At 41.2% G+C, this 14,078-nt stretch overlaps 1 protein-coding gene across 2 annotated transcripts; it reads left to right on the top strand.

Moving 5' to 3' along the window:
- Positions 1–1,006: 1,006 nt before the first annotated feature.
- On the top strand, positions 1,007–10,363 carry LOC122398628 (longitudinals lacking protein, isoforms H/M/V). Of its 2 annotated transcripts, XM_043398708.1 has the most exons (6): positions 1,007–1,347; positions 1,915–2,268; positions 2,349–2,702; positions 2,778–2,907; positions 8,554–9,113; positions 9,342–10,363. In XM_043398708.1, exons 2-6 carry the CDS (start codon positions 1,957–1,959, stop codon positions 9,597–9,599), a joined length of 1,614 nt encoding a protein of 537 aa, XP_043254643.1. In that variant the 5' UTR covers positions 1,007–1,347; positions 1,915–1,956; the 3' UTR covers positions 9,600–10,363. The 2 variants fall into 2 exon arrangements, with proteins under 2 accessions (XP_043254643.1, XP_043254644.1); XM_043398709.1 differs by lacking the exons at positions 8,554–9,113; positions 9,342–10,363 and adding an exon at positions 4,350–5,487.
- The last annotated feature ends 3,715 nt before the right edge of the window (positions 10,364–14,078 follow it).

The following is a 14,078-nucleotide window of genomic DNA, read 5'->3' as shown; positions in this document are numbered from 1 at the left end:
GCTCCCCTTTGATCCCTTCTCCTAAGTGTGTAATTCCTGGAACTTGGGCCGTGCGCTATCGATAGCCGGAAACGGGCTGCGTGGAAAAGCCGATAACGACCACGTGCCGCATAGGACCGTTCTCGAGGGATGGGGGGAGTGTGCCGAGGAACGCGCGTGCGAGAGTTTTGCGCCCGGTCCGAATGAAAGAAAGGACGACTGGAGGGGCCTACGTGTGGGCTGGGCCTCGACCGAACGGCAGAGCGACTTCACTTGAATCCGGAGATCGAAAGTGAACGGACGTATCATTGTAACTTAAGCGAGATCGTACTTGTATTATTTTGAGTTAGTTAATAGAGTTGAATCGGCAACGAGAGAAACATCTTGAATTAAGAGAGCGGAAGTGTACGAAAGGGTTACAAGATTCCTGCGAAATCTTGGTTGTTTTGTTTTATATTCTTTTATTGAGTTAATTAAAGTACTATTTACGTTTGTTCAAATCCTTGTATCCATTTATTATTTTCCTTATTTAGCGATCTTCGTTTGAAACTCCCGCGTCCAAGGAGCAGAGTGCCTTAGCACTCCACGGGCAGCGTTCCCCGCCGAATTCCCTACGGAGGATCGGAAATACGCCGCCGGACGCGCAACAACGCATATCTAAAACCAATGGACGCTTTCGTTAAATTTATTAAACGACAAATTATAAATGCAATGTATGACACTGATTTTTGATAAATTGATTTAGAAATCGCAGCTGTAATTGGAATGGCAGTAGCAATAATGATGACAGTAACTGCTGAAGGAACTTCCAAGATCGAATTTGGCAGATTTCAAATGCAACAAGTGTTAATTAATCACTGTTTCTCGATAAACTTGGACGTTCTGCCTCGGATAACGGCGCAATGCGTGATTGGAGAAAAACATTATATGCAACTTCTATTTTATACCTCGTCCGTGGTTCAACGTCGTGGTTGACAGATCCTCGCCAGATGTCGCTATTGGTCGGCCGCTATATTGATCAAGTTAGATTTTCTAAGAACGCACGTTGATAAGATCTTGTATTTGTCGGTTGCACGAGAAATTCGTCGCGATAGGTCAAAACACACGTCGGCACGATTTTCGGTGAGGTTTGCCGCGCGCCATTCTAGCCTCGTAATTTTTCGCCTATGACGTCATTTGTGAATTACACAAGCGTCACCGCTCAGTCTGTTGTGGAAAATTTCGTCGAATCCATGGCAGCGCGAACCGAGCTCTGTTTTTCCAAATAAAAAGAAAAGAGCGAATCGACGAATTTTTAAGCTACGTGGTGTCAACCGGACGGGCCCCTATTGACAGTGCTTTATCCCGTGGAAACCACGTCCGAACGAAGTGAGCAATTTTACTTCGCCTCTCTTTTTTTCGCGAACATTTCAGTGGCAAGTCTATATTTGTTGCGCGCCAAACGATTGTAACCGTATCGTGGAGGGTTGTTTCTTTTATTCTACGCGTCTTTGAAACGCTGTACGGTGGCGGTTCGCGTGTTTTACGAGAATGACAGCTTCCGTCCGTCCGCGAGGCGAACTCGCCAATTCAATGGAAGTTTTGGACGTCGACGGGTAAATATCTCCGTACGCGTTTTGGCAAATCGGACCAACGGCAGTAGTTAAACAATTTGCGTAAGGTAGGATTTAACAGTTCTGTGAATCGCGACTGGGAAGTCGTTCCGGCGATAGTTTAATGTTTACATTCGTTGCCACGATCATTCGATAGCGTCGACAATCGTATTTGTCACGAGCCATTGTTACGTTTTGTTATATTTCCTTTTCGCGACAACACGTTCACGATTTTCTTTTTTATTTACAAATCGTCGAAGGTACATTCGAACACGTTTCGCGCCTCCTCCATTACGCCATAACGATAATTTACAGAAAAACTAAGCTGTCAATGGTTTCACAGGTACACTTGCCCTGTTTGGTAGTAATTTGACAGTCTGTCAAAATGTCAATGCAACAGTTTTGTTTGCGGTGGAACAATCATCAACCGAACTTCATTTCGGTTTTCTCAAATTTGTTGAACAATGAGACTCTGGTAGATGTGACACTGGCTGCAGAGGGCAGACACCTTCAAGCGCACAAAGTTGTATTGTCCGCATGCAGTACATACTTCCAGTCATTGTTTACCGTGAATCCCTGTCAACATCCAATTGTCATACTGAAGGATGTCAAATTCTCTGATCTAAAAATCATGGTTGACTTTATGTATTATGGCGAGGTAAACATATCACAGGATCAGTTGCCATCGATCATAAAGGTATACAAAAATGTTTTTTTATTATAATTCCATTATTAAACAATGTACAATTAATATACTTTCTTTGTTCTCTTGCATAGACTGCAGAAAGTTTGAAGATAAAAGGACTGGCAGAAATGCATACTGCTTCTCTGACCAAGTGGCCGAGTAGTAGCAGCGAACCTGGAGGAGGGGATCGTGGTGAATCTTGTTCACCCAGCCCATCTCCGTTATCACCATCCTTTCGCAGAAAAAGATTAAGGAAGTCATCTACAGGATCAACATCCGGATCTGGCGATAAACCGGAAGAAATTAACGAAATCACTTTAGTTGCTACAAATATTGTAAAACCAGAACCATTAATAGTTTCGCAAGATGGTGGTGAAAATCTTAGGAGACCCGTGAACACGAGTACCGAATCCCAGGGCAGCATCGACGAAGATCAAATATCAATTGTATGCACGATTTTGTTACATCAAAATTTTCATTTCTATGCAGAATGAAAATATCGTTGGTGCAATTTATTTTAGATGAGCAATATGGAGAACAGTTCCGCGACAACACCGGCACAGAGCGACGGTTCAATACAAGATGTGAGTCAACAAACGGGCGGTAACGTGGCGCAGAGTTCAGTGTCTTCGCAACCACCTGCGCATCAAGGTAAGTAATTGTTAATAATGCGTGCAATTAATCTGAAATAATTTTGTTTGTATGATATAATATTATAGAAGAATGATGAAACGTTTAACGACGTATCGTAAAATGATTTTTAAAGGACGTTTTATACCTCTGAATAAATTCAGTGTACATAAATGGGGTAGTTGTCTACATTTAAAGTTACTGCCTCTTTCTTTTTATGCTGCATGACTTATATAAAAAACTTTACAGGAATATTCTGAACGATTAATACTAAAATGTAGCAAGTAAATTGTGTAAGAATTGTTTCAGAGGTAAAGCTTAATAACACTTTTATAGTTACTTTAATATTGTGCTTGCAACAGAGTAAAATTATAGATTATTACAAATCCACAGTTTACGTACATCTATCGGAAATTATAATATATTTTTATATTAATTTTAGCGATGGAGCGTTAAAAGTTGTATGATAGAATACTACTTGAGCCGTGAACACTGATTTTTATACGATCCAAACGTATTTTGAAACCCTATTTGCTACTGTACACGAACGGCAATAACTTGATTTTGTACATGCATGATTACTATATCTTTCACGCAAATATCTTGGTAAATTGGTAGTTAAGTAAAATTTGTACAGAGTGTGGTGGGTATTGAAACTGCATGTTGATAAACAAAACTTACACACATTATATGCTGGCACAGATGCGTTTAAATGTACTGCACAAGGAAAATCAACAGACGTTTGACATGAAAATAGAGCGAAAGTTGAGGAAAAATATAAATTAGTTATGCAATATTTCAAGGCTAGTCTCATTCATAAAATTCACCATGGTACACAGATACATAGCACACAATGTATAATGTTCTTTAGAGGACAGTAAAATCGGGCCTTTAACATTGTTGAGTGTGTATGTGTGCCTTGCTCTGTCCTTTAATTTAACAAAGTCATACACTTTTCCAATACTTGAGATCAATGACAATGTGCTTTAAAATGTATCTGTGCCATGCCACAAGTTCTATTAATATTTCCATATGTATACCACTTATTTTCATAGACTTTTACAAAATATTTTTTCCATTCTTTTCTGCTTACAGCTTAGCATCGTTACCTTTTTTTTTTTTTTCACACACAGTAGCATAAAGCATCGAGTTCCATTCAAACTGGACAATTACCTATATTATTCTACAATACGATTTTACGAGCAATAACACGATCATGCTAATATGCTCTTAATATACTATATAAACATTTGATTCCGTTTCGCCAAGCCACATATAACGTTCTCCTTTCTCAAACTATCGTTTACATTTAGTTTACAAAAGTACAACTTTTTTTTTAAAAATCACATCTCATACATATCCGACACACTTAATTAGTATTTATCGTTGCATTTAATAAAAACGTATAGCCGGTCGAACTAATTCCTGTGCTCTGACCAAAGATAAACCGGTCTGTTCCACAGGATTGCAATGGACTATTATGGAGCACACATATCCACGTTTCGCTCTGTCCTCGTGTCAAACGAATCTGTCGATCCAAGCGTCATCAGCTTTTACCACGCCCGAAATAACAGCTTCCTCGACCATCAGCGATCAGTACTCTGGTACCAGCACGACTGGTTCCAGTTGCGCCCTGACGAATTACCCGAACTCCTCCCACGGGACGTTGCAGCACGCATCGTCGAGCGGCCCTTCACCGTCTACACAGTGCCCCAGTAACTGCCAGAGCCCGTGCGCCAGTCCGCAGACTGCAATTAAGAGGAAACGATCGACGAACCCGCAAGCGGACGAGAACTTTATCAGAGCGCTGGACGCTGTGCGTTACGGCGGTATAGGGTTCTGTAAAGCGGCGAGGATGTTCGGCGTGAACAACCGAACGCTATGGTTGGAGTACAAGAAGCGCGGTTACCCGAACAACCGACCCAGCCTGAAGTCGCGGGTGAAACAAGAGGTGAACTCCTCGCCGCCGCCAGCACCATCCGCCCAGCCCGTTAACTCGCAGAGTCCCACACCAATGGGACCACCCACCACTCCGCACAGTGCACACAATACCCACAGCACGCACACCATGCTGACCACTCACAGCCCGCACACGATGCTGAGCGGTTACATCGACAGCAGGCACACGGACTACGCCTTACCGAGCACCACGATGCCGATCAATTTACACGGCGTTAATTACAACGCGATGTGAACCGGCCACGACGCGCCGACCGTCGTTACATGTATAGACGAGCTTGAGAAGTATTAAAAATTTGTCGGTGATACTCATTTATGATAATGAGAGAAGAGAAACGGGGGGGACGGGGAATCGTAAAGTGTCAAACGCAGTGAACACACAGTTTTTTAGATATCTTTTTGCCTAGTTCGTACGCACCTATAAGCAAGGACTTGGTACCGGTATCACGCCAAGAAACCTGTACCGAAAACCGAACCGAAATTCTGACACCCGAACTTTGCTACCAAGTCTGCTATTTCCATTCTATTATAACATGGAAACGTTTTAGAATATATTTTCCATCGTCGACTAGTAACGTGTAACTACTATAAGAAAATAGTACCGGTTTTAGGTCTGGGTTGAGATTTGTAACGGAATAGAGAGCACCGAAAAAATTACCGGTAGGTGTAAGTAAATATATCGGTATTTTTATATAGCTATATGATGTTATACTGATACTTCTGTATTTCGCATACCGGTACAAGTCCCTGCCTATGAGAAGCTCGGAGTAATTGGGAACTCTGTCAAAGAGACGAACATCGGTACATACTTTATACGCTGCAAAGATTTTTTTATATTAGAATACACGTGGCGTAACTGAAGATGTTCCTTGCCAATGCTCGGAACTCTTCGCTTCGTTACTCTTTCTACGATCTTCTATGGAAGAGGGAAACAAATTATTCTTTCGATCAAAGAAAGAATTGTACATTGATAGATGCTTTCCCTTCTATCGACAATTTAATTACTCGTTCACGAACAATTATCAAATAGGAAATCCGAATCAGCGAGTTCTGGACTGTACGTCAACGATGTATTCGAGTTGGTCGCGTTGTCCGGTACCGGAAGTTCCGTTGGACGATAAAACAAGCTTTGAAAGCGTTTCCTTTTGTCGAAACGTATTGTTTGAAGTCTAGATTGCGCGATGTGATTTCGGATAGATATATAGATGAACTACATTGACCATATTTTTTTTTTTTTTTTTTTTAACGTTTTTATCGCCCTATATCATACACATAAAGTTGGTGCAATATATCGACTCTTTACATTCACGAAACGCCGCGGTAAATAGTGAAACTATTTTGCTCGACCAACTTTAGCTATATAACAACGTCGACGCATAACTCGTGTATATAGTGAATAAAGTAGCGATGCGAAATTATTAGTCAAAAGAATAATATCATGTGTACTTGCACACAGTTAACACATCCTACGGATCTAACTACTTGTCTACGAACAAAAATCTTCGAACACAAGCGATTCGTCGCCAATACATGTATTACGATTAATTGTTGCTACGGTGGTAGATTCACGTAAAACTTTGTTCGAGTTTGTGCGTGAATTTTTGTAACGCGTACGATAGTTTCTGTAAGTTACATAATATATTGTTTGCAGAGATCGGGGTCGTTCAAAATTTCGTAAAATGATTCTACGCCGCTCGAAACATTTTACTATACAGGGTGCGATCGTAAAATACAGCGCAACTTCGGAGGCGGATTTGATACAGATTAAATCGTTGTACGCGGTAGATTTAATTTATTTATATAGACGTAGACTTTTAAGCAAAGATACGTAACCATAAAACATGGTTAAAGGAGTCGAGTCTCGAGTGATTTGTCTTTTAAATCCGGATTACGTATTTCAACAAATCTTAATTTATTGTCTCGGATTTAAATTTCCCGTTTGATTCTTTCCTCCACATGTTTGTATGAATCTGTATCGCTGAATAGCCTTTCGAAGTTGTGAATGTCCGGCTTCACCCTGAAAGTAGATATAACAGGTTACAGGGTATAGCGTGAAATTCAAGTACGCTGGTTTTTGTTAAGCAAGAGAAGCGTGGAACTCTGGTTTCCATTATAATGAAAAGCGTACGATATGCTCGAATTGTCTTTCGATATTCACGAATAATTGTGGTAGTAAAATTGTTTGAGATTTTGTTCTTCAAAGAATTTTTAAAATAGTAACGAAACAATCTTTTTTATTAATTTTTAACTTTTATCACTTTTGATCGCTTAACTGCGTACCGTATGTAACGGTATATGATTTGTACAAATGTATTTTTGTATTTATGCATTAAGAAGCAACGTGCTTCGTACAGTGCAATACGACGGAATGATTGTTTTCCTAGTTTATACGTTGGTTTGTTAGATGTATGGCTGTATTGCTAACTCGTGGAAACATAAAAAAGTAATGCATGTATTGAGAAACTGTTTTACGATACGACAACTTATCGCTCGATTGTCGATTTTTCTCTTTTTTTAACTTTCCACGATGGTGGTTTTTAAGGCTAGAGTTATTTTGCTCGTTTGCGTAGGCAAAGTGACAAAAATAGCGCGAAGAAAACGCGAAGTTCATAGACAACTACGATGCTAGAATTAATTAAAAGACATGTATCATGTTTAGCACTAAACTAAGCGCATTGAATTTTAATAACAATGTAAATATCATTTATCATTGAAAACATACTCTTCCAATCTTAATTTTATAACCGTGCAAATAAGTATTATTCAGTTGTGTTGCATGTTTTATGTAATTGCATTTAAAATAGATGAGGTCCGTATTTTATTTTATTCGTACTTAATAAATATCCGACGAAAACTGTCAATTTATTTTTGTCTTCCTGTTCTTATTCCGACGAATTGAATTATAAATATTTATAATTTATATTGTATAGTTAGGTTCAGGTCCGAAGCACGCGAGCTCTTTGAATTTTTATTAACAAAAGCTACGATAATATTAAATAGACTTTATTTACTAAGAGACAGTCGATGTATATTATCAAGAAAATAATCGAACGATTATTTTAATGAAAAGCATACATTGGGTGTGCTTCCATTTACATCTGTACAAAATAATAGATAATTATAGGATGTTAAAAATGTTGAACGTAATGTATACACTCTTAAACTTAACGCCTCTCGCCCCTATGAACTGTCGCCGGGACGTACGAGAGGACACTAGTTTAATCGGTACGAATTTTATATGTGAAGAAGTCGAGTTTACTGTGTCAGTGTTCTGTGTAACGTCTTTAATAAAAGCAACGCGATGGAAGTGCTATAATTCAAGTTGTTTCCGGCCGTGACGGGACTTTGTTCACGTATGATATCCGTCTTTTTAGATCTTTATTTATGTAGCAATTTTGACAATGAAAATAAAGTTTTATTTAAAAACGACACGCGTTGGTGAAGCATATGGGGTACCAAGGTGTAAACAATTATGTGCCAGCATATAAACAGAACGTTGTAAATATCCTGTGCATAAACCACACAGTAATACTCACATACTTGTCAATGTGTTGTGTAAAAAAAAAATTTCTCCTGGACATTCAGACTCCTTCCATTCTCATTTCCATCTTCAAAAGGATATCTATGACCATTTATTTAAATACACCTTCGCGACCTGCAACAACCCAAAAATGAAAACATCCGTTTGACTCTGTTTGTATTTTTCAGCCGTATGCAGGCAAACAATAGGTACCAAAAGGTGCAGACTCCTGACCCGTCAGCCACGCGTGAAGAAGGAACCGAATCACCTGTCCCCGGACAGCGAGATGTCCTCGCCTCACATCGTCCCGTTGCCCATACACGTCGCGACGCCGACGCTGAACCTACCCCAGACGTCCAGAAGCTGGGAAGAGTCGCGGATCGCGTCGCCGCCGCAGCCACAGCCGATTCTGGTGAACCAGCCAAGTCTGTTAACGGTGACCACATCGACAAACCTGTTGACCGTGCCTCAACCCTCCTACCTGACGAAGCAACACTCTCACCCGCTCTTGTCTAGTCAGCAACAGTCCACCAGTGGCAACTACCTGATCCACAGGCAGCACTCGAACCCAGAGTTCCCTGGCAGAACGACCAGTCCGTCGATCGTCGTCGAGCCGGCGCCTCTCATCAAAACCGAAGAGGATATCGCGGAGGAATCCGGGTCAGCCACCACCGAGACCACCGCTGCCCTAGCGCCCGAGCTCAGAGTGAAAACTACCGAGCTCAGACGCAGCTCCTCGTCCCCTCAAGTAAGGAGACCAGTGGCTAAACTATAGCTGTTGATTTGCTCTGGCTGAAGATAAAAGATTAGGGCTATATTAAGGCGTTACTATTTGTATTTTATAATCTTTCAATCAGACTGTATTACTCTATGCAAGGTAGTTCTTGTTAGACGAATCCAATCCGTTGGCAATTTATCTTCAGCAAATGTACAGAGATGTTCTTCCAGTATTAATTTATTTCTTGGTCTGTTGTAGACGACGAGCAGGGAAGCCAGAGAAAGCACAGGTGATCAGCGTCTGGGCCACTGTCCAGTGTTGCGTCCAGGTCCCGCCTTGGGCTGCAATCATTGCTGGAACACGATAGACGCCCACAACAGGATACTCCGAAGGAAAACGAAGTACCACTGTCCGGAATGCCAGATCAATCTCTGCATCGTGCCATGCTTTCAGGAGTACCACGAGCAACGCCGCGAGCTGAAGCTCAAGTCTCTGCCAAAAACTGGCTCCGTCTAATGCGTCTCTATTCAGCGCCTTGTCGCACAGGTCGCAACACGCTTTTCTCACACGTGAAACTGCGCAAAATGCAGTCACTCTCACAGAATCGATTTTTCTGAACACTCTTAGGAGCTTCGCAGTTCGTTGATCGAGAGATAGTTTCCGAAGTGAATTGTCGTTTGCCTTATCGAATGATATTTTGCGGGGAAGATGATTTGACTGGATAACGAAAGTTCCTAAGGATGTTAGTACGGCGACTCCAGCGACGAATTGTTATAGTTGTTGAACGCAGCCGTAACTAGGCGCAGAGAACTCGGGATGAATATTTGTGAACTTGGCGAATTCTGTAGCCATTGTTCCCTTCGTCGCGCTTTGGGCGATGCTCGTTTAGTAAAGTATTGCTTGCAAGTAATTGATAAAATAACTTTCTGACGACGAAAAGAATTGTTGAGCGTGAGTGATCGATGAATCTTGGATCTATTAATTTTCTGCAGTTTGTGTGCGTGTGTCTTTTTCTTGAGTGAAGCGGGAAACTTTAGTCTTTTTAAACGATATCTTCTATATCTTTGTTGAACACAATACACTTTTTAGTTATTCCTCAAGTCATTGTTTAAAATTTTTTAGTATCTTCTGTGTTTCAAGAATAGCTCGTCGTCGAAAACATATGCATTAATAACGTAAGTGAAGGAGTATTTCCTATTTCTAAACCCGCGTTGACTCACACTAATGCACTGGTGTTTTTGATCAAGTGCTACTCTCGAATGAATTAATATTTTAACATTTGTGTGCAGCTTTCCATTCAGCGAAACTCAGGAAAGGATTTTTAGAATTTTTAGTATGTATATGGTGATGCAAAAATAATCGTTAGTCCCCATTGTTACATTATGCAAAAGAAAAACGTGTGATCAATAGGTGAACTGTAGATTAACAATTTTCAAAGTAGAGTAGCATAGTACAACTCTAACTCGGATCTAATCCAGACTTAGCGTAGATTTAATGTTCTACTTGATCCAACTGCTGTAAGAGGATGAGGAACAATAATGCAAGATGCACTCGTTCAAAAATGATTACTTTTGCAATACCTTATACGTTGACAAGAATGTATCATTTTGTATTTGTCGCTTTTCTTACTGTCCGGTAAGAATTTAATTTAAGAACCTAGGAAAGCCTTGAATATCTCTTGTTCGTGAATTTTCTAAAGGGTAAATATTGCGTGTTTGTACAAAGCATAAAAGAGAAGAATTGTCCTTTGAGAATGTCGAACTTTGCAACGATATTAACACAAAGAGGGGTTGGTTTCGCGTCCGAAAATCGAAACGAAGATCTACGTGTTTATCTACGTTCGCCAAAAAAAGAAAGAGAAAAGAATATCGGTCCGATTTCTTGTATTTTTTTACGCCACCGGGCGAGTACCTAATAGTCGACGATTAAACGCGATTTCTAAACGCGTAGTATATTTATAAAATATTTGTCACGTATTAACTTAATTGTGTATCGGTTCGACAGCCACGCTGATCGCGAGCAACGACTCCCGAAAGAGGTGTGAACCTATCCTAGAGATATATTCTTGCATAGACACCGTTACTTAGTACACATTGTATTTCTACAACGCAATTAACTTATTCTCATACGCGTGTAAATAACTCGGTAGCTGTGTAAATATACATATACATATATTTTTTATGGAGACGAGTGTCCGAGGAGGCTTCCAAAATTCGAGGGAAGCTGTACGGAGCGTAGAAACGCGATTTTCACCGACGAGTCCACGCGTCTGGTTATTAAACAAATTTTTATACCGACACCTAACGAGTATTGGAATAAAATGGCGAACAAAAATTGCGTGTCAACCATCGAAGAGATCGTTGTGAACGAGTGACTTTAAATTCATGGTTTTCTTCGACTTTCGACTTGGATCGCGTAGATTCGTCCGTGAAAACGCGACAGATATTTTTCTCGTGCCCTGTCGATCGATTTGAGACGAAGGGCCGTCGAAGATTAGAAGAAAACTCGTTTCGACGTTTTATTCTTGTCGCAGTTGCGCGCAGTGATCTCCAACGGAGATGGGCACAATTTTGTTCGAGTAATAAATTTATTTCTCACGTTTATTCGATCGAACGGTTAAATTTCTATTTATTTCTCGCGAAGCATTCCATTCAAAATACTTTTATTTATCCGTTTTTTTGAAATTTATGTTTAGACAAGAATTTTGCCCGTTTCTAATCTCTAACGACCTCCTATCGTTCGTTTCCAGAACACGTGTACTTGATGCATTTATCGAAACGAGTTAAATCCTGGTCAAACGGTTTTCTATGGACGAGAAACGCTGGTTTTCGACATTTTTTGGATCAGCGACGACGTCTTTGATAAGACTAAAAAACATTTTGCACCGGTTCTGCGAGGTTTTCATAAAGAAAATAGGGTACGTGCAGCGAGTTGCCACAGAGAATGCCCCGATTTTAAAAAAGTTTCTTCGCGAAAGCATTACGAGTAGTATTTTAAGGGAAAAGTACAAGTACAGGATCGAAAATAAAAATAAAAGTTTCCTGTTCGTTTCGAACTCTGTCCAAGTGCATTCTATCTGGCTCTTCGGTATCGTACACACATATATATATATATACATTTGTTACAAACGAAAGACTTTCGTATCGTCGCGAGAATTGTCCACGAATTTAGTTTCGGCACGGAGAATATATATATTTTTAATTTAATATAAGAGAATACGTGCGACGATCTATAATTCGAGCGAGATCGCGAACGCTCGAAATTGTCTTTCATGAAGCTCGTAGAAGAAAGGGAATCGTTTCGACGTTTCGCAACGGACGGTAGTGTTTGTTTTAACTAGAATATATACTCGTATAAAATAAAATAATATTAACGAGTTCTGTAACTTCGAGTATGGAACCTTAAAGTCCGTCGAGTTCTGCAAATCGAGTGTTAACGATCTCCTTTGTTGGTTGCGAAGCGATCAACGAACGTGACCTTGCCCTTTATCGGAGGAAGAGAGCTTATCGCGCGGAGACGCATTTTCCCCCTACCAGTCGCCCCTAAAAACGTGTTACGAATCATTGTTCCGTAGGCTCTGCAGTCCCCGTCGAACCGTCAAAGATGTAGCATGCGTGCGATATATTTTTCTTGGCATTGCGAGATATACTATGCGCAGTTGTATCGATTAATTATATTTTATGTAAATCTAGGCGTAAGATTCGTAAATGAAAATAAAAAGAATGTGATCCAACTCGATGTGTGGAGATTCTATTATCATTCGATATCCTGTTACCTCCTGTACTCGCCATCAGAGGGCTACGCTCTTAACTTTCTCGCAAGTGCTCGATTATCCAATGCCCAAGGGGGGTCTGTTTTAGCGATGGGTCCAGAAGCAGGCCCCTTGGGACTTATGATCTTTCTCACCTCTTGCACCAGCAAAGCTCAACCCTCTGCGTTCGTACGTCTATCTATCAAAGGGTCAGCGAGAACAATTGTTGCCTAGATCCTTGCAGTATAGATCAAAGTGCACCCGGCGTCTCGGTAACCTAGTTATCCTCGCTTCAATTGTATCTCGCTCTCTCTCTGTCTGCTTCTCACTCTTATCGAGAATTCTGTTGCATTCCTCGAGCAGCTTCCTCTCTCCACTGTGCCCTCCGATCGACAATATTACGCGTCCACGCGTTATTCGCCGTTTGGCCTACTAACGAGACCCTATTCGATCTGCCAAGGGGGGAGCGTCGCAGAGGCAAGTGAATCGCGCTGTTGTAATTTGCAAAACTGAGCGCTCCGGTGTCAGTAATGCTCGATACGGTTCCTCCAATAATTCAACGTATCGCTGATACACCAATAATCCGGGCCAAGGGACAGTTTTTCTAGTTCTGGTCCGGCGCGGCGGGGTCAGCCGTTTGTTTCTTCCCTCGCAAGCTGACGCCAGTAGGTTACCCTCCCCGTGGAGCGACGAAAGGACCGTCATCTTGGATCCCCCAAAAGCCACGGCGATATTGTACGTGCAGCCGCTGCCCCGTCGACAGCTGGGACCCTCGTCTCGTTTCTGTCGCAGCCAAGGATCTCCCGGGCGGCTTCGATCGGGAACGAAAAGTCACGGATTAATCGTTTGCACCCTTGCAACGACGCACGGGGGCGAACTGATCTCGTTAGGGTGACGTTTAAATCACATTACGCGGACTGTGATCGGTTTACCGGTAGCCCTGGCTCGACGTCGAAACCCGGGTAATCCTGTTCGACCGGTGTTTGGAAACTTGAAAAATTTAGTCCTGTTCCTCCCTTGTTTTTGGATCTTTCCGTTTGAGAGAACCAAGCATCATGGAAGCTAAAAAAAAAGAACTAAATTAGAAAAATCATCTGGTCTGGAGACTAGTAACAGTTCAGATAATAGGAGTACTTAGGAAGATGGATCAACAAGACTCCTTTATCCCCCGTCGGATTCATATAAATGGAGGAAGTTCCATCGCATGTTCATATGAACTTTAAAATTTCAGAGTCCGAAATCTA

The sequence above is a fragment of the Colletes gigas genome, unplaced genomic scaffold, assembly GCF_013123115.1.
Source record: "Colletes gigas isolate AHSC1104 unplaced genomic scaffold, ASM1312311v1 Colletes_gigas_Sc00011, whole genome shotgun sequence".
NCBI classification, from domain to species: Eukaryota; Metazoa; Arthropoda; class Insecta; order Hymenoptera; family Colletidae; genus Colletes; species Colletes gigas.
This window is presented reverse-complemented; position numbering and strand designations above follow the sequence as displayed.